General features: G+C 47.2%; 1 protein-coding gene and 1 non-coding gene across 7 annotated transcripts; one reads left to right on the forward strand and one right to left on the reverse strand.

Annotated features, from left to right (window-relative positions):
• Nucleotides 1-2,634: 2,634 nt before the first annotated feature.
• ZNF174 (zinc finger protein 174) lies at nt 2,635-9,958 on the reverse strand. 2 transcript variants are annotated; one of them, XR_009183101.2, is made up of 4 exons: nt 8,954-9,958; nt 7,738-7,954; nt 5,618-5,695; nt 3,185-5,177 (listed from the first exon to the last, which is right to left on the reverse strand). XR_009183101.2 is itself a non-coding variant. In XM_004474349.5 (3 exons), the coding sequence occupies exons 1-3, from the start codon at nt 9,359-9,361 to the stop codon at nt 4,579-4,581; spliced, it is 1,224 nt and encodes a 407-aa protein (XP_004474406.1). In that variant the 5' UTR covers nt 9,362-9,958; the 3' UTR covers nt 2,635-4,578. The 2 variants fall into 2 exon arrangements, 1 of the variants encoding a protein (XP_004474406.1); XM_004474349.5 differs by lacking the exon at nt 5,618-5,695 and having other exon boundaries at nt 2,635-5,177.
• LOC101415250 (uncharacterized) lies at nt 9,852-23,328 on the forward strand. 5 transcript variants are annotated; one of them, XR_009183106.2, is made up of 7 exons: nt 10,316-10,734; nt 11,395-11,514; nt 12,147-12,318; nt 12,580-13,057; nt 15,452-15,631; nt 17,897-18,059; nt 19,686-23,328. It is a non-coding gene; the product is annotated as an uncharacterized protein (transcript). The 5 variants fall into 5 exon arrangements; XR_009183107.2 differs by lacking the exon at nt 12,147-12,318 and having other exon boundaries at nt 9,852-10,431; XR_011647233.1 differs by lacking the exon at nt 12,147-12,318 and having other exon boundaries at nt 10,320-10,734; nt 17,897-18,519.
• Nucleotides 23,329-23,945: the final 617 nt, after the last annotated feature.

Here is a 23,945-nt window from a genome sequence, read left to right on the forward strand (position 1 = left end):
TGATCACCCACAGCTGAGCTCAGGGAGAAAGTGAGCCTGGAGGAGAAAGCAGAGACCTGCTGCCATTTTGCCTTGCCACGTGGCAGGAGACCAGATTGCCAGCAGCTGGGTGAGACAGCATCTTCGATGATGCCTTGATTTGGACATTTTCACAGCCTCAGAACTGTAAACTTTTACCCATTAAAATTCCCATTAAAAAAAGTCAACCCATTTCTAGTATTTTGCATTCACAGCCTTTGGCAAACTGAAATGGGGCCCTTACTTTCCAGGTTCTTCATCCGTCTTACCCTGCTTTCCTTATTTCAGGGCTTCAGTGGAATCAGTAACGAGAACACCCACTGAGCACTGACTCCCAAAGAGAGGAGTCTCTGTAGTGAAACACAGAGTAGTTTACTGCTTAGAATGAAGGACAGACTTAGAAATAACACCAGGTTCTAATTCTGGGGTTACTGTTTACTGGTTGTGGTGCCCTAGCATGTTCTTTTAAATTCTTTGAATTTATGCAATTTTTTAAATCTCTGAAATGGAAAGAATAACTATCTCATTAGAAATAACAACTATCTCACAGAATTGAACAAGGTCTTGAATGTAAAGGATTTAGAATGTCTGTTGCTTACTAAGTAAATGAAAGTGTTATCTTTATTATAGTGGAAAACTTTTCTAGAGTCTGAACAGCAGATTTATTGTTTCATTTTTTAAAATCCTCCATTGAAGGAATTTGCACCATATGTGATTGAAGAACCGATCACTATGGTTTGATCAGGAAAGCTGCCAGGGACTCAAATGGTGTCACAGTGATCCCAAGCATCATTATTCCCATTCACAGAGATGTCTTGCTATTTCATTGGCAACTAAGGAATAGAGATGGTATTGGCCACTTTTGTATTTTGGCAGGCGACAGCTGTTTTAAAGAGATGTATTACAAATGTGTAAAAGTATATTACAGCAAAATAGCAGAAAATATTTGCAAATCATATAACTGATTGGAGAATTGTATCCAGAATATATAAAGAACTCTTACAACTCAACAATAAAAAGACAAACAGCTCAATTATTAATGGGCAGAAGATTTGAATAGATGTTTCTCCAAAGAAGATATACAAATGGCCAATAAACCCATGAAAAGCTGTTTGACATCATTAACTATTAGGGAAATGCAAGTTAAAACCACAAGATACCACTTCACACCCTCTGGAATGGCTATAATCAAAAGGAAAGAAAAGAACAAGTGTTGGTGAAGATACAGAGAAATTAAAATTTTCCTACTTTGCTGGTGAAAATGTAGAATGGTGCAGCCACTATGGAAAGCAATCTGGAAGTTCCTCAAAAAGTTAAAGAAAGAATTACCAAATGAATGACCCAGCAATTTCACTTTAAGTATATACCAAAGAGAAATGAGAAAATGTGTCCATACAAAAACTTGTACACAAATGTTCATAGCAGAATTATTTATAATAGCTCCAAAGTGGAAACAACCCCAAGTCCATCAGCTGATAAACAAATTGTAGTCTATCCATATAATTATTATTTGGCCATTAAAAAAAGGATTCAAATTCCAATACATTCTACAACATGAATGAACCTTGAAAACATTATGCTGAGAGAAAGAAGGGAGGGATATGAAGGGGCCCAGGAGAGGAAAGGACTGCTAATGATTATGAAGTGTCTTTTGGGCTGTTTTATTTTTATTTTTTTAAAAAGATTTATTTTTATTTAATCCCCCCCCCCTCCCCTGGTTGTCTGTTCTCTGTGTCTATTTGCTGTGTCTTGTTTCTTTGTCCGCTTCTGTTGTCGTCAGCAGCACGGGAAGTGTGGGCGGTGCCATTCCTGGGCAGGCTGCACTTTCTTTTGCGCTGGGCGGCTCTCCTTATGGGGCGCACTCCTTGCACGTGGGGCTCCCCTACGCGGGGGACACCCCTGCGTGGCAGGGCACTCCTTGCACGCATCAGCACTGCGCATGGGCCAGCTCCACATGGGTCAAGGAGGCCCGGGGTTTGAACCGCGGACCTGCCATGTGGTAGACGGACACCCTAACCACTGGGCCAAGTCTGTTTCCCTTTTGGGCTGTTTTAAACCTTCTAAAATAAGATGGTGGTGATGGTTGCACAACTGTGAATATATATTAAAACCACTGAGCTGTACAATTTAAATGGATGAATTTTATGGTATGTGAACCTCTCCTCTTCACCTCCCTGAGGGCAACCTAGGGAACAAACAACCTGGGCAGGAATCATTCCCACCCCCACGAGGGTCAGAGCGGGGCAAGTCCAGGAAGGATCTCAGAACCTCACAGGCTATTTCACAGGTAAGCACTGCCTGTGACAGGAGAGACGGCTTTCTCATGTTGGAGTGCTGTGAGCAGCAGCTAATTGCAGACTAGCAGGTCAGCATTTTGTGCTGTGGTCTTCTGATGGAGCCATGCGTGGGCAAAGGGGTGAGGGGAGGCCTGTGTTGGAAGAACTTAGTACAGACCTGCAAATGTGGCTGAGAGCCCAGAGCCCTTTTTCCATGGCTTTGGACCTTTACTGGCATGCCTCCCCTGGAGAAGAACCTTTTATGTGCCAAAGCAAGGGGCATGGTGGGGAGGCAGGGTCACAGACTTGAAAACCTTTTGGCAATGATGGCTGTTCAGAGTGATAATTATGTTACATTTATTCAATGCCCACGGCTGGAGAGGTATACAAGGACACTTAGATTCAACAATGAACACATATTAATTTTGTAACCAGAAGAAAGAAGACTCAAAAAGTTCTTCATTCTTTTTCCAAGAACTTCAACATTCATCAAGCAAGCAAAAACTCTTATTTAAGGAAGATTTCCTGCCCCAAACCCTTATAAATAAAAGTGGAAATCCAGTCTTTCCCTGTTAGGACAGATCCTCTTTGACTAACCAAGTTGGTTCAAGAGAGATGTGAATATGATTAGGAAAGTAATTGAGGGACAAGGATAGTGGCACTGGCCTGGAAGAAGGGGATGCAATGGATAGGGGGAGAAATGGAGGACTAAAGAAGCACAACCAGTGAGAGAAAGCAAACTGGAGTGAGCAGCCAAATACTAAAAATGAACTCTTTCATTGTCTAACAGTTTTTGGAAATAGGACCTTGGATTTGGCTGTAAAGAGCCACCAAAAGTTATGCGGAAGGCTACTGGGTTTTCAAGTCTCTGCACAGAAAAGGCTTTAGCCTTTTTTTTTTCTTTAAAGATTTATTTTTTATTTATTTCTCTCCCCTTCCCCCCCTCCCCCCCCGGGTTGTCTGCTGTCTGTGTCTATTCACTGTGTGTGTGTTCTTCTGTATCCGCTTGCATTCTTGTCAGTGGCACCCGGAATCTCTTTTTGTTGCATCATCTTGCTGCGTCAGCTCTCCGTGTGTGCAGAGCCACTCCTGGGCAGGTTGCACTTTTCTCGCACGGGGTGGCTCTCCTTATGGGGCACATTCCTTACACGTGGGGCTCCCCTATGTGAGGGACACCCCTGTGTGGCATGGCACTCCTTGTGTGCATCAGCACTGCACGTGGGTCAGCTCACCACATGGGTCAGGAGGCCCTGGGTTTGAACCCTGGACCTCCCATGTGGTAGGCGGATGCTCTATCAGTTGAACCACAACCGCTTCCCAAGCCTGCTGTTTTTGACAGTCTGTAATCACCAAAATCTCTTCATTCTGGCAGAAAGGGGTCTTGAGAGGAAAGCAGGGTCCTCCATTATTTAATTACTGAACACCAACTTCTCTTGGCTGGGCATGGGCTAAGTTTAAAAGCTAAAATGATAGAAAAGCAAGGTGCTTGTCCTTAAAGAATTTTTAGAGCATTGTAGCGTTTCCCAACCTTGGTCCAATTGACACATTGTGGGGGGTTGCCCTGTACACTTGTAGGATGTTTAGCAGTATCCCTAACCTCAACCCACTAGATTCCAGTAGCACCCTCCCCTGCCAGCAACAGCCATCAAAAATGTCTCCAGACATTGCTAAATTTTCACCCAGGGGGCAAATCACCCCTGGTAGTATGGAGTGTATAGGGTCTAGTAGGAAGCCTGGCCCACAGTGACAATATCCATTAGCCTGGGATATTGTCTGTGAAGACGACTTCACAGACCAATCCTATCTTGTTGATGGAGGTACAGGGGAGTTAACTAAAGGCAAAGGGAATGGTGATGGATCACTCATCTTTATTAAAGAAGTGTGAGCATGATAAAAATTGTCTGATGTGACAGTAAATGCGTAACTACAGATATACAGAATATATACTTTAACCTATTTTAGAGGCTAAATAAAGCAACAAGAGGATCTAACAATGAGGAGGGCACCTGCAGGAACGTCTTGTTTCTCTCTTAGCAGTTTCTCCCTACTCTCAATAGCAACTGCTTCTCTTGGCCCAATGCTCAGACCTGCTATCCCTTTACCCTTGTCTCTGGGCATGGTCACATCCAGTCAGCCTCTGTGGGGGCTCTTCACCAGCCAATATGCACCATTGTTCCTCAGGACTTCTTCCTCTTCTTCTAAGTCACACAGTCTTTTGATTCACATGCAAATAAGGAGAAGTACAAATATTTCCATTCTGAACATGAAGAATGAGGTCTCACACTTAGTCTCCATGGTGGAGTCTCTGATGCTGGTGAAGATTTGAGCTCTGGCGAAAGCTTTTCCCACACTGGTTGCACTGGTATGGCTTTTCTCCAGTGTGGATCCTCTGGTGCAGTTTCAGGGTTGACTGCCGCCCAAAGCAATTTCCACACTCTCCACATGTGTAGGGTCTCTCTCCTGTGTGGACTCTCTTGTGTCTTTTCAGCTCTGAATTCCATGTGAAGCTTTTCCCACAGTCCTCACATTTGTAAGGCTTCTTTGCTGAGCGGGTTGGCTGGTGCCCAAGACGTTCCAAATGACTAAGGCTTCTTTTACCTTCTTTGCTTTTTTTCAGCTCCCTCAGTGGCTGGTTTTTCAGGGAGCTGCTGACATATTCCAGTTCCCTGCAATGTTTCTGGTAGTGAGCAAATGGCTTTTGAGCATGTGGGGGGCTGATCTGTCTCCGTGACAACCGGGGTTCACTCAGATTTGCCCCTCTAGGTTGAGGACTTTGCAGGCCATTCCCTTTGGATCTGCCAGCTGGTGCTGCACATGGCTTTGTTCCTTTGGCCCCTTCTTGCTGTGGATTTTCCTTGTTGTCATTTCTTATTCTGGTGGGCTCTGTAATTAGAAAAAGTATGTTCCATTATCTGGGCTTTCAAGAAAGATCTCATCAAAAGAGTTTTGAAATATACTGTATGGTTTCTCAAAGTGTGCTTCTTTGCTTAACTTACATTACACTCAATCTGGGGGCACTTGTTAAACAAAGAGGCTCCCCACCACTCCCCCAAAGTGCTGAGTCGGAATCTCTGTGAGTAGGCTTTGAAATCTACAGTTAATAAACTCCTGAGATGATTGTGATTTATACTAAAGTTAGGAACCAAGTTCTCCAAGCAACCTTTCTCCTTTCTACTTTTAGGGAAACATTTAGAAAAGGAAGAAAAGGGAAAAGCAAACCCATCAAACTGAGTATCAACCAGTGACTGAAAGAAGGAGAGTCAAAATCTCAAAACTGCAAATTTCACTCCCATAGCCTATCTAAACAAATACCCCTCACTTACATGGACATTGATTGATGATCAACTTCTTTTCAAAGGACAGTAAGTCCGGTGACTGAGGTATTTTCCTTCATTACAAAGCTGTCAACATATGTATATGGAAACTGAAATATGGGCTAATTACAGAACCCTGCTTCCCCTCCTCTCTCCCCAAATTTCTCACTGGCAAGATTAAGGATCAGGATGTAAATGAGCTGGAAGGGCTTGTGTACAAATGAAGGGTCTAGAGCAGCACTGTCCAATAGTTTTTCCTGTGATGTGGAAAATTTTTATATGGTGTTACTGGAAGCCACTATCCAACACGTGGCTTTTGAACACTTGAAACGTGGCTAGTGTTACTGAAAAACTTAACTTTAAAGTTAATATAATTTTAATTTAAATAGCCAGCCATACATTTGTGGTTAATTATTTTTGACAGGGTGTCAAGACAATGCAGTGTGGAGAAAACAGTCTTTCCAATAGATGGTAGATAGGCAAATGGATAGCCACACACAAAAGAATGAATTTTGACCCCTACCTCACACCATGCACAAAATTAAAGTCAAAAGGGATCAAAGACCTAAATGTGAGCACTGAAAACTATACAACTCTTAAGAAGAAAAAAGAGGTAAATCTTTGTGACCTTGGATTAGGCAACTTTTTTAGACATAGCACCAAAAGCACAAACAAAGAAAAAAACAGATAAATTGGCCTTCATTAAAATAAAATAAAAAAAACTTGTGCACCAAAGGATACTCTCAAGAGAGTGAAAAGATGGGAAGAAGATATCTGGAAACCATACATCTCATCAGGATCTAGTATCCAGAATATATAAAGAACTCTGACAACTCAATAACAAAACAAAACAAAACAAAAAAACAATTTAAAAATAGACCAAGGAGGGAAGCGGCTGTGGCTCGATCAGATGAGCTCCTGTCTACCATATGGGAGGCCCTGGGTTTGCGTCCTGGGGCATCCTTGTGAAGGAAGGCTTGTCCACATGTTGTGGAGCGCCACCCGGCCCACAGGCACTGCAGAGCACTGCCCAGCCCCCAGACACTGCAGATAGCCGATTCAGCAAAGTGACTCAACAAAGGGAGACAAGTGAGAACACAGAAGAGCCCGCAGCGAATAGACACAGAGCAGAGAGCAAGCAAGCCTCAAGGGGGGAGGGGAAATAAATACAGACACAGAAGAACGCACAGCAAATGGACACAGAAAGCAGATAGCATGCAAAAAGCCGCAAAGTGTATGTCGGAGGGTGGGGTGGGGATTAAAAAAAAAATAGACCAAGGATTTGAATAGACATTTCTCCAAATATACATGAATGGCCAATAAGCACATGAAAAACAATGAGATATCACTTCATGGAGATGATCTCGGGTACAAACATCCAGCTGCCTCTACAGAGGTTTCCCACTGGATACCCCAGGCTTTTTCCTTTTCCTGAGTTCTGAGAATAATCAAACCAAAATGTTTCATTAAATGCAGTGTATCATAAGGGAACAGGCTCTAGTCTTCTTGACATCCTCTTCTCTACTGCTGACCAAATCCTATAATCATATCACCAGGAGTCATTATTAGGAATCACAGGATTTTGCAGAATGGGGCCTGCCACTGTATTTGCATACCAGAGACAGGGAGGTAGACACACAGAGGGATTTAAAGCACAAACAATGAATGTCATGGGGGGAGGAGGAGGAGGAGGAGGAGGAGGCAGAAAACAATATGGAGAGGAGCTTTGTCTCTAACAGAACATCCTTTAGTCCCCTTCTTAATATGGGACCATTTTAAGTGATGAACTCAGCCACAGCTTGAATGGAAATTCATCAGTAGTTTTAGAGATCATATTTGAACCTGTCGTCACTATAAGAATCTCTGAAAAGGACAGAAAAGTAGGCACTACAATAATCCTGTTGTGTATTGGACTGTCAAATATTCATTAGTAGAAAATGTTGAAAACATTCTTATGTTCTCACTTCCACTCTAATGAAATTTTTAGAGAATAAAGATCTATTATTACATACATTAAAAAACAACAACAACAAAAAAACACCTACTTGATTTATACTTTTTCAGAACCATGAGATGCTTCTGTGGAGATAAAGGGCTGATGAAAGGGAGAGAAGTTGTAGAGTGTTTACCTGTCTCAGTCAATTTGGGGGTTGATTCTTGGAGGAGCTGGAATTTTTCCCTGTAACAGTGGCTTAGCTGGTCCTGAGAGCCTGTCTGGCTTTCCGGAGAGCTCTCTCTGGGATACCTCTTAGGGGTTTGCAGTTGAAAGTCTGGAAGTTCTTGTTCTCCAAGCTGAGATCCAGTCTTCTCCAAGAGCACCTTCTGCCCCTGCATACAAACAGCCACCTAGGAACAAACCCCATATCCATTAACACCCAAGTTATGACTGAGGGTAGCTTTACCTCTCATTGCTCTACAGTGACCCTTTACCTTTGGAACTCCTAATGACTGCCTCAAGATCAACTTTGATAGAGACCACTGAAACCCTCAAAGAATGTGGAGGGAAGGACATGCAGAATGGGTAGAATGAGACTGCTTCAAACCAGCAAGGAATTCCTGGGTGGCTTCCCTCAAAGCTTGGTCCTTTCTCAATGCCAAAGTCATCAGAGGAGGGTTGTCACAAATATCAAGGTCAGCCATGACAATGGTTCATCAGATTCCCAACCTCTGCCTCACCACCCTCCCTACTTCTACTGGACGTAGGTCCTGTCGGATTAGGAAAAGTGGGAAAAAAATCATTCTGCCAAAGGCTGTCCAGAAGAGATCTCAGCAGTAGTGGGTTTCCAGGAGACTGTCTCACCCCCATTCTCTAACTGCTCCCGTTTTCCCAAGCAAAAGGTGGTTTGTTTCCTGCCTAGGCCCTGATTTGGGTCTGACCTGGGGAATGGGAGGGGGTAGGAATGCTGGCCAACTGAACTGTAACTTCCTTATCCAAAGGCAATAGGTAATACACTTCACTGGAACAAAGTCCGATGACGTTCTCCCAGAGTCCAATTCCTACCCAAGAGGATGACCTTGCCTTCTAAGAATCCTGATGGGAGGAAAACTTCAAGATGAATGGGGTGGGTGGAAGTGGGAGGGGAGATCTGACAGCAGATTCAAGAACCTTAAAATGTCTTCTGGGGACATGAGGCCCTAATGGACTGTCAAGAGCCTTGATCCTCTACTGCCTCAGTGGAGTGCCAAGAGCTGAGTTGGCTGAAAAACCTCACTACTCCCTGAAGCCAGAAGCAACTTTAGAAGCCATTCAGTCCATTTCTGAAATCTAACTAGGGATGGATCCAGAGACCAAACACCATCCAGATGAAAAGGAGATCCTGGGGGATCACCAGGGACCCTCCTTACCCATTGCTTTGGTCTCTTCGCTGCTCTGTGAAAATCTTCCACCAGGGCCACAATCTCCTTGCTGCTCATTGGACATCGTTTCCTCGCCTGAGCCTGTATCTCTGTGGGCAGAATGGTCAGAAACTGTTCCAGCACCAGCAGTTCCAGAATCTGTTCCTTGGTGTGGTGCTCGGGCTGCAGCCACTGATGGCAGAACTGTCGTAGGCGGCAGAGCGCCTCCTGGGGTCCAGACACCTCTTGATAACAAAACTGTCTAAAGCGCTGGCGAGAGAGCTCAGGATCCGGGCAGGTCTTGGGGACCGTGGGCCCCTGCCCTTCCTCTAGCTTTGTTATTATGTGTCTCTCTTGTTTGGGCGAAGTCAGAGTGTGAGACTGCAAGCTCAAAGTTATCTCCATTTTAGCTGCCATTTTGGAGCTCCAGAGACAACTTCTCTGTCCTTGTCGCCAGCTCAAACTTCCGGGGTCACGCGTCTAGAGAAGCCTTTCTGAAATGCTAAAACGATGCTACAAAAGAAGCTCCTTTGAGGACGCTGAGAGCGCCCAGTTAGAGAGTTCAGGTTCCACAGCCAGGGCCTTCTCATTTCCTAGCCTTCACCCTCCAACTCGACAAGACAGCGCAGTCCTGCAGCCTTTCCAGCAGTATCTGGAACTGTCTTACAGGGGAGAAAAACCATAACGTCCTAAACGGCAACTGGGGAAAATACTGCTTTTATTTCGGTCTTAGAAGAAATGAACAATACGATCTACTGGGCTGACAGACATCCCTCGGAAAAGTTCAAGTCGTCACAGACATAGCTGGTACCAAGTCTCCCGCCTCCTGCCTTAAACCGACCTCGAGCATCTCGGCGGGAGCCAAACGGTAGAACCGAGGGGGGCAGCAGCGCAAGCCGAGGTGTGTGAGTCGGCGGTCAGGCTGACGGCGGCGCGGCGGCTGTCGGCTCCGAGGCTCCGCAGGCCCACCTGCTCGGGCCTCCAAGGGCGCCCGCTCGGGCTCCGCGCCCGGCTGGCCCCGGGCTGGCTCAGCAGCGGCCGTCCAGCGCGAGGCTCGCCATCCAGCGCGGGGCTCAGCTGCGCGGCCGGGGCCCAGCTCGAGCCGTTCGCGAGCTGCCCAGCACCCCGCGCCCACCTGCTGCAGACTCACCTCTCTGGGGACCCGAGACCGGGACCCGGACGGAACCCAGGCGCAAAGGCGGGGGCGGAGCCGAGGCCGCCAGTCACGGAGACCCCCACGGGTCGCTTGGGAACTGCCCGCGCGAGGGCCCGCCTCCTTTCCAGAGGGATTGGCTCGTTGAGGGTTCTCTCTCGTCCATTGGCTTCTACGCCTGTCAGTGCCGGCGCCCCGCCATCGCAGTGCACCCTGGGAGTTGTAGTACGGTGGGGGCGACCGCGAACATGCGCGGTGGGCGGTGCGGCGCAGAGGCCAGCGGTGCGGGCTTGCAGCCCCGCAGCTGGGGGATTTTGGGGTGAGCTCTGGCAGGGTGAGTTCTCAGCTTCTTCGCGGCCGGGGGAGTTCCGGGCTGGGGTCGGGCCGCTGTGGGCGTCTCGGTGGGACTGGCGGCCTTCCCTCGCGTGGGGGGACGCTGTGCGGTCACCTTCCCGCGCGCCAGGTCCACTCCCAGTCCCGGAGCTCGGGCGCCTCCCGGGCCCGTCACCCTGAAGTCGGCGCTCGGAGTCACTCCTGCGTGCGACCCTGCTTGTCTCATCCCATTCCCACTGAGGTGGCAACCGTCGCATTGCTTGGATCACGCCGCCACAGCCGGAGGACCTGACGCTGGCACTGGGTGCGTTGCAGGTTCTCAGTAGAAACTTGCCGAGTGAGAAACGAATCAGCCCAGCTCCCCGTCCTCATTCTGCATCCCTCTGAGCCTTTGACCTCATCGTTAGAATGAAACAAAATTCCAGGAGACTAGTATTGGTGTGTGTGTGTTAACAGGTTTGCCAAATTTCCCATTTTAACCACTTTCAAGTATACGATTCAGTGGAAGACTAGTTTTGTGGAGGATTTTTTGTTTTTGTTTTTTATTTAACTATGAGTGGGATATGGGGTGTAGGGCAAGAGGAGCGCAGGCTCTGCCTTCTGCATGATACTAGGATAGCATTTATTAAATTATATCTTTAACCAGATAAGTTACAAGATGTATGTCAGGGGCACAGGTACGCTCTGGCTTTGCTGCTTGGGAATTATACTCTGTGATGCTAGGCAAGACACTCAATTGCTGTTTCAGGTTCTTGCCTGTTGTTAAAGAGGAGTGCTAACAAAGCCTTTGATTTGTGCATCTCTAGTCCCTGTCTGCTGCTCTGAAATATAAAAAGAATGCAAGGGAAATCACTTAGAGTTCTTTGGAAGGCAACCTGAATCCATTTTAATGCTGCTTGGTATTTAAAGAGGATACTGCTTTGCCCATTGGGATTGTATTTGTTTTCATCTCTTTCTGTTCTAGGTAGTAGAGACCCAGCTCAAACTAATTAAAAGACATGGCTTACATAAACTGGCCACAGGGATCCACAGATGTCAAGACTCCCTGTGTATTGGTCTCTTGTAAACAGGCTTCCTTTGGCAGGTGAGGAGTGGACTGGAGAGTGGGTTGCAGTTTCAGACAGCTCTAATCACACATCCTCCCAATTTAGGACTACCCAGAAAATCCAGAACTTTTCCCGCCTCACCTTTATGTAAAATGGCAAGAAAAGAATTCTGATAGGCCCAGTTTATGTCATGTACCCACTCCTGGGGAGGACGGAAGGGTGTTGTAAGTAAGAGGTCCACCAGAGCCTGTGGAGTAGAGGAACTCTTTCACAAAGGAAGAAGGTTCTGCTACAGAAGAAGTGAGGAAGGAATGCTGAAAGTATAACAAACCAATCACTTAGCATCCACATTGTGTGTGTTTGTGGTGGGAAGGGGCAAGGTTTGTGGTACCAGGGGCTTGTAATAGTGATGAAGAGGTTAATTGAGAGGTACCTAGTCCTTTCCTTTAGAAAGTGGCAATTGGGAATGTAGGTCCAGGCTTCTTGAGTGAAGGGTTGGACAGGGAAAAGACCCAGAGGACAAGAGAAGGGTCAGCTGGACTACACTGTATGTCTGGGTAATCCATTAACAGAGGCAGGGGTTTGGTAAGGGAGGAAACTTATCTTTTTTTTTTTTTTTTAAGATTTTTTATTTCTCTACTCTTCTCTGCTGCCCCCCCCTCCCCCCCAGTTTTTCATGCGGGTGGCTTTCCTTGTGGGGTGCACTCCTTGTGTGTGGGGCTCCCCTACACAGGGGCATCCCTGCGTGGCATGGCACTTCTTATGCGCGGCAGCACCGCACGTGGGCCAGCTCACCACACGGGTCAGGAGGCCCTAGGATCGAGCCCTGGACCCTCCATATGGTAGGTGGATGTTCTATCAGTTGAGCCACATCTTCTTTCTGAAACTTACCTTTCGAGACTTCTAGTGCTTTGGATTCTTGATTTGGATTTGTGAAGGGAGTAGAGGAAGGGGTTAGAAAGTCAGTCACAAGAATCTGAGTGAAGGATATATGGGATAGTTTCATGCTGTCTTCTTCCATCTGCAGCCTCCCTTCAAAGTTGAACCTTTTCTCTCAACATCCCCGAGTGGTCTATGACATTCTCATGTCTCTTTGATTTCAGAAAGACACTCCTTTTGCTGGTACCCAGGAGGACATGGCTTCCCAGTGATGGAATCTGATCCCCAGGGTGGAAGTGGCACCCAGTGTGAGCCAGTTCATTGAAGCACATCATGGCTGCAGCAAGGGGTCCCCAGGCACACCCACCCCCAAGCAAGGACTCCTCACAGGGACAATCACTTCTTCCCAGCAACAACCCTAACTCTGCAGCCTCCTGCCAGCACTTCTGGCAGTTCTGCTATCAGGAAGTAGTTGGTCCTCAAGAATCTTTAAGCAAACTCTGGGAACTCTTTTGTCAGTGGCTGAGGCCCAAGACACACTCAAAAGAGCAGCTCCTGGAGCTGCTGGTCTTGGAGCAATTACTGAAGATCTTGCCAGAGGAGCCTCAGACCTGAGTGAGGGAACAGTGTCCAGGAAATGGCAAGGAAGCTGTGGCTCTGGCTGAGGATGTACAGAGAGCACCTGGGCCACTGGAGCAACTGGTAAGAAACGGGAGTCGGGAACCTTGTGGTTTGGGTTATGAAGAAGTTGGAATGAAGAACACAGGAATCCAGTTCCTGGGGAGGCATTCAGCTGAGAAATGCCCAGTAGCCCACTGCTACCCACCAGTATATATTGGCTATCTTGGGTTGATCCTGTCCCCTGACTGTATGGGAAGACTTTGTCATTTGCTAAAACAACTACTGGTCATTCATCTGTTCAGTACATGTTTAGAGCCCCTCTTAAAGTGGTAAAAACACTGAGAAAGAAAAGTTCTTCAAAACAGAGCCAGAAAAAAACAGAAAAAAAAACAAAACAGCCAGAGAAAAGACCATCCTTTCCTCAGGGGATGAGGAATATTAGAGGTGCTGATGAGTTAAAATCAACTCCTCTTACTAGATGGCTCCTTGAGCACAGAGTGCCACGGGTTGTAACAGAGCCCATAGTTCTCGCTGCCTGGATTAAGTGGTCAGTATGGGACGGTGGTGGGTTTCACAAAATCTTCTCTTGTGGAGGTGGGGACTCTGACTGAGATCCGATCTGTGTGTTTTGGGAGGATGGAGGCTTGAAAAGCATGGAAGAAGTGAAAGTAACGTGAGGGCTTTGGCATGGGGGGTTTGGTGTGAAGAGGACAACCGAAACCCAGATCAGAAATGTGGGAGAGAAAGAGAGCAGTGGAGGAGTGGGGGTCAGAGGGAGGCTCTTTAGCCCAAGTGGATCTGTAGCCAGAGCAGGAAGACACCGCCTGGGTGCCCCGAGTCTGCGGGGCTGGACTAGGTAGGAGCCAAGCAGGGGAGGTCCTTGCGTTTCAGTGAGGAGGGGGGATGTGCATGGGCTGTGAGGAAGAAGAGTGGGAAAGGGAGTGGAGGTACAATTTCATAGGATGAGGGCTGAGTTATTCTGACATAATTTGGAGATGGGAAAGAGCAGCCTAGTGGTGGTGATTTAGGGAAGAAGTAGAGGAAATTAATTTAAAGTCAATGGGATTATCAATAAATGGGACGGGAGAGGCCGTAGCACACGTATGGACCAGGGTTTGGAGAGGTGAAGAAGAGTGGAAGCCCTTGTATGCTAATAGCCATTCGAATCCCTGTTCCCCTTGCCATTACTCTGTGTTGATGAGCTCTACTCCTCATTTTCTTTTCTTACCCCCTCACCATTTCAGAGCCAAAGTATTAATATAAATGAAAACAGTACAGGAATTCAAGGGTCAGCACAGCTATTTGAAACCTATCATGAAAGTGAAGGGGAGAGCAAGAAGAGGAGGGTGAGAAGTAGGAATGGAGGTGGATATGACTTCTCGGGACCCCAGATGCCTCTAAGTACCTCTTCTTGGTCACTTTAAGGAAAAGTTAAAGGGATAGGATTTAAAGAACAAAGAAGGCTCTGAAAAGTGAATTTAAATGTCTACCATCTCTCCGATATGGGGGATGTTATAGTGAGCAAGACATGGCCTCTGGCCTCCTGGAGCGGACATTTCATGGGGGAAACAATGAGTCAATGAGTCCAGATCCTCTCAGATAAGTGCTCTGGAGTTGATGAGCAGGGTGATCTGACAGGATGATCACAGGGAGGTGGGTCATCAGGCAAGGCCTCTCCCAGGAGGTGTCGTTGGAGCTGAGGTGTGAAGAAGGGGCAGGAGGCAGTCGTGCCAGGATCTGAGGGAAGAACATCCAGGCAGAAGGCACAGCGCACACCACGAGCTGAAGATGGGTAGGGGCTGGGTGTGTCTGAGAAAGAGCCTAGCAACCGGGGACAACAGTGGTCTGGGGCAAAGGAAGAGGGGACGGCAGGGGACTTTCAGGCTGTAAAGAGGAGACTCGGTTTTACTCTCTGTGCAATGGGAGGTCACTGAGGAGGGTTCCAGGGAGGGACGTGAACTAACATTTTCTAAAGATCACACTGTGCGGTGCCACTCCTGAGCGGGCTGTGCTTTTATCATGCGGAGAGCTCTCCTTACGGGGTGCACTCCTTGCGCATGGGGCACCCTGGTTTCTGTGGAGAGAGAGTGGATTAGAGCAGGGGTTCTTAGCCTCTTTCATTCCACGGACCCCTTGGCCAGTCAGGAGAAAACCAAGGACCCCTTACTAAGTCCACACTATACTGTGTATTATTTAATAAATAGATCACACCCACACCAGCACATCCCCACCAGAATAATGTTCTTTTGAATTTTCAATTCAAGTTCCCAGACCCCCTAAAATCTGTTCATGGACCCCTTGGGGTCTGTGGGGACCCCTGGTTAAGAAGCAGAGAGAGAGAGGGCAGGATGGCCAGTTAAGAGGTGGTTGCTGCAGTTCCAGAGGCTGGAGGCTGTGCAGTTGGAGAACTGAGGATGCATTCAAGGATCTTTTTTTTTTTTTTAAAGATTTATTTCTCTCCCTTTCCCCCCTCAGATTCTGGGAAGGGCTTGGAAGTGCTCAGCGAGGAGAGGACCACTTTGGGAACAGCCAAAGAATCGCTGAGCTTCCAGCTGAGTCCAAGGAGTGGACTTCAGAGGGTTCGCTGAGCTCACACCAAAGACCCCGTGAACAGCCAGGATGGAAGCAGAAGCCTCTGCCCCCGTCCCGAGGCAGGTGAGGAGCTGTCATCTGCTGGAACCAAAGTTCTGAACCTGAGTCAGCCCCTTGGCTCCAGGTTAAATGCCTTTGCAATATATCTACAGACAAGATTTCAAATTTCAGATGAGGGTAATAGCATTTATGACAGGGGTGGGGCCCTGTATGTATTGGCCTAATTCCTTTATTACTATTTAATTCTATTTTTAATGAGGTCTCATTATTTTTGAACTCAATTATCCTTACCTTCTGCATCGTAATTCTTTATATACTTGAAGATATTAAACTGCCTTCCAGTCTTTTCCAGAATACATTTCTCCTCTTACTCATGCCTGTCATCCAAGGCTTTATTTTTTTTTAAGATTTGTTTATTTCTCCCCGCCCCTCCAGCCCCGTTGTCTGCTCTCTGTGTCCATCTGCTGTGCGTTCTTCTGTGTCTGTTTGCATTCTCATTAGGCAGCTTTGGGAACTGATTCTGGGATCTTCCAGAGTGGGAGAGAGGCGATCATTCTCTTGCACCACCTCAGCTCCCTGATCTGCTGTGTCTCTTATTACCTCTTCTCTGTGTCTCTTTTTGTTGTGTCATCTTGCTGCGCCAGCTCTCTGTGTGGGCCAGCACTCCTGCACGGGGCAGTACTCTGCGCAGGCCAGCACTCCGTGTGGGCCAGCTTGCCACACAGGCCAGCTTGCCTTCACCAGGAAGCCCTGGGCACTGAACCCTGTACATCCTATGTGGTAGACAGGAGCCCAATTGCTTGAGCCACATCTGCTTCTCCCAAGGCTCTATTTTTAGAAGATTTTACTTACCCTTGCAGATCCCAGTCCTCCTTTCCATGAAGAGATTTGGCTGGATACATTTCTGGGTAGCCTTAAAGGCCATGGCTGCCTTTTCCAATTAATTGAAAGCTGCCATTATAGGTTGCCAAGTAGTTTTTTTTTTTAAAGATTTATTTTATCTATTTATTTCTCTCCCCTTCCCCCCCACCCCAGTTGTCTGTTCTCTGTGTCTGTTTGCTGCGTCTTCTTTGTCCGCTTCTGTTGTTGTCAGCGGCACGGGAATCTGTGTTTCTTTTTGTTGCGTCATCTTTTTGTGTCAGCTCTCTGTGTGGGCGGCGCCATTCCTCGGCAGGCTGCACTTTCGTGCTGGGCGGCTCTCCTTACGGGGTGCACTCCTTGCGCGTGGGGCTCCCCTATGCGGGGGACACCCCTGCGTGGCAGGGCACTCCTTGCGTGCATCAGCACTGCACATGGGCCAGCTGCACACGGGTCAAGGAGGCCCAGGGTTTGCACCGCGGACCTCCCATGTGGTAGACGGACGCCCTAACCACTGGGTCAAGTCTACCACCCGCCAAGTAGTTTTTAAGAGTTAGCTCATTGGGGAGCTGATGTAGCTCAGTGGATGAGCTCCTGCTTCCCATATACAAGGTCCTAGGTTCCATCCCCAGTACCGCCTTAAAAAATGAAACTAAATTAAAATAAAAGTCAGCTCAACTTTACAAATTCCATATCCCGGAGGAAAACACTGGGCCTCAATGGTGTCTAGATTGGCAAGCCTCTGTTGATAAAATGGAAATTTGGTTATGAAGGTTATTTGCTCTAGTATTGTTTTAAGCAAAGTAAATGCTCTTTCACTATCTTTGTAAACTTTGGTATTTAGCAGTGAGTTATTTCCTGTTAATTCCTGGAAATACCTCTGTTCTCTGGTCTGGGATTCCTGAGGTGTTGGGGCACAGGGATCTGGGGTAAAGGGAGGCAGGACTCAGTGCATTCCAGGTTCAATGTGCCACCCATGTGCCATGCCCACGGGCCGCTCATGGAACCAGAGTCTTGTGACTTCCTAGGTGTCACGTGCTTCTGAGGTTCCTTTGAAGTTCAATTAATAACTCATAAAAAGGAATCTTTTCTTTGTAGAATTCTTGAAAATGGGGTTACTTTGGAAGGAAAAAAATAAAGGTTTGTGTTTGTGGTATTTTTAAGACTGCTGCAGTTATCTTTGGGTCAGGGGGCTATAAGAGGTTTTTTCCGCCTCTGTTACACTTAAAAAACTCTTTTTCTATAACGTGCACATATTTCTATGTGTCAAGAGGAATCAGGTAAAAGGAACTTCCCGTCAAGCTCTGTACGGGATGGCCTTGCAGAGGGACAGCTGTCTACGACTGTTTCTCAAGCTTGAGCGTGCATCAGACTCACTTGGGGGGCTTGTTAAAACACGTTCCCAGGCTCCACCTGCACAGTTTCTAATTCTTTGCATCTGGGGGGCCTGAGAATTTGTATTTCTGACAGTTCTCAGGTGCTGCTGCCGCTGCTGCCCAGGAACCCCACTTTGAGCAACTCTGCACTGTGGTGTTACCGTGGAAACAGCCCTCCAGCTGGCTCTTTCTCCAGCCTGGCTTGCTCCTTAGGCTCCCAGGAACCTTCCCAGAAGAGGCGGCTTTGTCACCAGGAGGCAAGTGCTGGGCTCTGGACAGCTGGCTCTCAGGCGGGCTGTGCTCCATTCCTTCTCTCTCTTTTGAAATTCTTATTTTTTTGAGGACTCACCCTCACTCTAAAACTTCTTGTCCAGAGATGTTAGATTTTTAATGTAGCTCTTGAGCTTTTCTCCGGTGGATTTGTTTATTCTGTCCTCGCTGACAGCATCGCATTGCCCTTCGCCCACCGCTCCTTTCCAGGGAGGACTGCCCTCACCTGGCCACAGCTCTGCCCCTGATCTGACGGCTGTGCTCCTGTCTCTGCCCCACCCCAGGCTAGAGCGGGGCATTTTCTCGGTAGCCTCAGACCCCGGGGCTGTTACAGGGACCAGCCATGTGTGAGGACAGAGCCGCATCCCTCTGTCAGGAGCCACAGAAGCCCTCACCCCTGCCCGGAGGCCCCTCGATGGGGGTTACGCAGGACAGACGCCTTGCTGGGTAAGCGGCCGCCTGCCCTCTTGATCCTCAGAGCCCATCATTCAGTGTTCAGAGAGGACGGAAAGACGCCAAGAGGGAGGGAGGCATGGAAAGAGGGAGACCCGTAGGTAGAGGGAAAGAAGGAAATAGGAAACGGACTTTGGCCCAGTGGTTAGGGTGTCCGTCTACCATATGGGAGGTCCCCGGTTCAAACCCCGGGCCTCCTTGACCCGTGTGGAGCTGGCCATGCGCAGTGCTGATGCGCGCAAGGAGTGCCGTGCCACACAGGGGTGTCCCCCGCGTGGGGGAGTCCCATGCGCAAGGAGTGCGCCCATGAGGAAAGCCGCCCAGCGTGAAAAGAAAGAGCAGCCTGCCCAGGAATGGCGCCGCCCACACTTCCCGTGCCGCTGATGACAACAGAAGCGGACAAAGAAACAAGACGCAGCAAATAAACACCAAGAACAGACAACCAGGGGAGGGGGGGGAAATTAAATAAATAAATAAATAAATCTAAAAAAAAAAAAGGAAATAAACAGGCCAGTACTGAGAGCAGGCAAGCCGCAGAAAAAGAGAGAAGAGACTGAGGAAAGAGAGAATCAGAAGGCTCGTGCCAGGGATGGAGAGCGTGTGTGACCACAAGCAAGAACAAGAATGGAATGTGGGACCAACAGTGTGTGTGGAGGAGGGAAAGGATAAGGGGGAGGGGAAGAAGCCAAGTGCGAGAGCCACACAGAGCAAGAGAGGCACAGAGCAGGAGACGGCTAGCCGGCCGACTAGGGAGATGGACAAACAGGCAGCCAGGGAGACAGGCGCAGGCTGTGGGCAGCCCGTGAAGCAGGCAGGCGGCTGGCTGGGCAGCCGGTGAGGCAATCTGTGAGAGGCGAGTGGACGTGTGCTCACACAGTGGCCTGTGTTATCTCCTGAGTTCCTCCAGTGGCAGAGGAGGTTGAAGGAGAAGGCAAAACCCCAACCCCCACAGTCTACTCCCCGGCCCAAACCCCTTTCCATAGGTGCAGGACCGTGGGGTAGTTCTGCCAGTGGACTGCTCTCTTGCCCTTCTCAAGCCAGCTGTGCCCCACGTGGGTCAAATGCCATCTGCCTAGAGCAGCCACCCTGGCCATCCAGATTCTGAGGCAGATGCTCCAGTGAGCTTGGGCCTTGATGTCTCTTTGTTTCTTCACAAACAGGATTTTCCACTCGTAGTGCAAATGTGATCTCTGGGCTAGACCAAGACGAACACATGGATCCCAGATTTCCACAGCTGCAGAAAAAGAAAGTTCTAAAAGCTCCAAACCAACAAAAAAGGAAGAGAACATCAGGGTTGTCCCGAAACAGCTGGACCTGGTGGATGAGAGAGTGGCAGGTGCATGCTGGGCTCATAAGGAAACTAGGGCTCTCTGTTCTGTTCTCACTGAGCCTCAGTTTATGAAGAAGTCCAAGTGCTCCCATAGTAGCCAGCTCCATGGGAAGTTGCCAAGCTGCTGTGTGAATGAGGTGTCCACCAGACTCTTGAGCAGTGTCAAACCAAGTTCCGAAGCCTCCAGGCCCTTTATTGTGGAGAAGGGCAAGGCCACAGCCTGGAGCTCTGAGCCTTTCAGGAAGAGATGGAAACTCTACTGGCCTCATCTGGCTCTATCGATTCTCCCAGGAGCTGGGCAGACAGGGCTGTGGAAGTCAGAAGACCAGGCAAGGGCCCATGGAAGCAGAAAGAAGTGGGGACATGGACACAGTGGTGGAATTGGACAGATACAGCACCTAAAGCAAGCAGCCAGTCCAGGAAACTGGGAGCCCAAGCACCTACAGCCTGCTCCAGAGCCACGTGGGTAACAGGTCCCAGTTTCTGCTCTGGACTCCTCTGGCATTGATGACTTATAAGCAAACCACTCCCTGGCACTCTTCTCTAGCTAAAAATTGAGGACATATTGTTCCCTCACTGTTGGGAATAATGTTGGGATAAAAGCTATCCTGGATATTCAGTGTAATGCCATTCATTTTGCCCTGTGTGAGTTACATAGAGGAAAAGTCGTACCTAAACCCTTTTGTTATCTGTACCCAGGTTACTCAGGGAATTTTCCTTTGAGTTGTGAAAGATGAAAGCTAAAGCAGGTATCTTTCCATCACCAATGTGGTGAATTGTCAGAGTAGGAGCTATATCTAGATTTTGTTAATGGAACATAACAATGAAGATGATGTAAGCCTGGGGAATTAGGAGTATATACTACATGGAAGATGGGTGAGGTCCTAGACAGGGGCTGCTATGTGAATTCCAAAGGTGGTTGTTCTAGTTTTCCAGGCTGCTGTGACAGATACCATGCAGTGAGTTGGCATAAACAAGCACTTATTAGCTCATGGTTTCAGAGGTTAGAAATCCAAAGTCAAGACATTGGTAAGGCAATGCTTTCTCCCTAAACCAGGGTTCCTTAAACCTTTTTTGTTCCATGGACCCCTCTGCCAGTCAGGTGAAAACCTTGGATCTCTTACTAGGTCCACACTGTGTATTATTTAATAAATATATCACACCTGCACCAACACGTCCTCACAAGAATAATGTTTTTTTTTTTTGAATTTCAATTCAAGCTCATGGATGCCTTGTCAAGAACCCCTGCCCTAAAGTCTAGCATTCTGGCGCTGGCTTGCCATAATCCTTGGGGATCCTTGGCTTGCATCTCTGCCTCTTGTCACATGTGATCTCTCTCTCCTTATGTCTGCTCTTCCGGTTTCCATTGACTTCTGACTTCCTCCTATGGGACCTTTCCTTAATTCTGGCTTCTGGTTTCTTTTCTATATAAGGCCTCTAGTAATATGGATTTAAACTATAATCTTAACTAAAACTAACATCTTCAAAAAGCCCTATTTACAATGGGTTTTCACCCCCAGGAATGTGGTTTAAGATTCAGAACATGTCTGTTGGGGTATGTAATTCAATCTACTACAATCTTCATTAGTCTGGGAATCGGCTATATTCATTTGGCAGCAGTGGGGACTGATCTGTGGCCATGATGGCTGTATTTCTCAGAATACCTGCAAATTACTGCCATCTCACTAACCAAGCAGTTATTATCGCTGCAAAACACTGTGGCTTAAAACAGTGATCTGTTATTTCCCATCATTCTGCAAGTTAGTTAGGTGGTTGTTCTTCTGATGATGGCTGAGGTGTTGGGGGGCAGGGAGATCTAGAACAGCCTCACTCACATGGCTGGCCATTGGTGCTGGCCAGTCAGGAGCTTAGCTGGGTCTTCCATTCTCTACATGGGCATCGCCATGTGGCTGCTTTTGCTTCCTCACATTATGGTTTCCAGAAGGAGCATTTCAGAAGTGTTCTAAGAAGAGAAGCCCCAGTGTGCATGTGCTTATCAAACCTTTGTTTACATCATGTTTGCTAATGTCCCACTGGTCAAAGTTAGGCACATGGCCAAGCCCAAGATGGGAGGGGACTACACAAGGGAAGTATGATTCAAGAGGGCCACCAAATTCTAGTCGACCACAGCTGCTTCTCTTCTCAGTTCTGATCCATGATACTGCCCCTGCCTCACTCTTATCAGTATCGCCTTCCCTCTGGCTTGTGATGTTCCCCCTGCTCAATCCATGGCCATCCAGCTCTGCTCTTTGCAGTGCAGTGCCCATTTCCTTATTTTAGTATTGTGCTTTTCTTGCCTCCTTTTTGGGCTCCTCCTTCACCTTATCTTTGGCCAGTTCCACAGAGAATATGGAAATGTGTCCCTTTTGAACAGAATTGCATTACTAAATATCTCTGGTTAGTACAATGAGGTAACACATTCTCTTGGATGTCCTATAATTTTAATTTCCCCATACCCAGCACACTGTTAGGCTTACTGAATAGGACTTGTATACCCCACATACATTCAGCCCCCTCAAACAACTTAGGACCTTTTAAAATTAGCAATGGGAATTGAGACAGAAAATGTGGGAAGACAAGTCATTCTTTTAATAAATATTTACTTAGTGCCTCCATTTCAGACATAGATCTAGGTCCTTAGAGATATGACAGTGAACAAAACAGACAAAGATCCCTGCTCTGTGGGAAGACACAGACAGTAAGTGTAATAACCAAGGAAATTATGCTGGCATTTATAATTATCTATATGATTACTGTAGCAGTTTGATATTATTGATGAATTCTAAAAAGAAATAATAGATTATGTTTGTAAACTGATCTTCTCCTCTGGGCATATTAGATTATATTGGATTCATAGATTTACTTGATTAAGTAATTATGTAAACCTCTTGTGCAAATAGGGCGTTGAGTCCCCACCTTTGGTGGGTGGGAACTCACAGATAAAAGGCATGGCAAAGGACAGTGTTGGGGGGTTCTTAATGTTGAAGTTTTGATGTTGGAGTATGAGGCTGAAGCTGGAGCCCTGGGAAGTGAGTAACCCTGAACCCAGAGAGAAGCAAGACTCTGGAAGGGAGGAACCCAGGAAGCCTGAACCCTCACAGACGTCAGCAGCCATTTTGCTCCAACATGTGGAAATAGACTTTGGTGAGGGAAGTAACTTATGTTTTATGGCCTGGCTCCTGTAAGCTCCTACCTTAAATAAATACCCTTTAAAAAAACCAATTTCTGGTATTTTGCATCAGCACCCCTTTGGCTGACTAATATGGAATTTGGTACTGAGGAGTGAAGAAGTGCTTTTGCAATTACTTGAAATGTTGAAACGGTTTTATAAATGGGTAAAGGGTATATTTTGGAGGAATTGTGAGATGCTTGATGGAAAAGGTATAGATTGCTTTGAAGAGTTGATAGCAATATGAATGCTAAAGAGACTTTTTATGATGCTTTAGAAATAAATGATGAAATATTATTGGAAACTGGAGGAAATGTGATCCATTTTTTAAAATTGCAGAGAACTTACAAGATTAACTCCTGGCGTTTTATGGAAGGCAAAATTTGAAAATGGTGAGCCTGGGCATTTAGCTGAAGAAATTCCCAAAGTAAAACCAGAAAATGTGGCTTGGCTTCTGCTTACAGCTTATAGCAAAATGCTAGATGAGAGAGATATGCTGAGGACTGAACTGTCAGGCACAAAGAAAACAGAAATTGATTCTGGAAATTCCAAGTCTATGGAAATCAAGCTCCCAGATGAAAGTGCCCCATTGGAGGACTTAACTAAACTTGAAAATCAGGATTGAAGATGTAGTTATGTCGGAAAGACTTGTGGAAAGTCTTACTCTCTGATGGCTTGGACCCCTGCTTCCTGCATGCTAAACCAACAGACTTTTTGAGAGAGCTGTATGAACAAAACCACTGTCAGCCTAAAATAAAAGGAACATGGAGAGGAGGGATTGAAGGGGAAATGACTTCAAGAGGAAAACCATGGAAGCTGAGATTTGGAATTAGGACATCACCTTGGGCCAAGAGAGGAACCCCACCCATGTGTACAGAGAGGGTGAGTTTGCCCCAGCAGTTGAAGATGGTGGATGTTCCT

The sequence above is a fragment of the Dasypus novemcinctus genome, chromosome 23 (genome assembly GCF_030445035.2).
Source record: "Dasypus novemcinctus isolate mDasNov1 chromosome 23, mDasNov1.1.hap2, whole genome shotgun sequence".
NCBI classification, from domain to species: domain Eukaryota; kingdom Metazoa; phylum Chordata; class Mammalia; order Cingulata; family Dasypodidae; genus Dasypus; species Dasypus novemcinctus.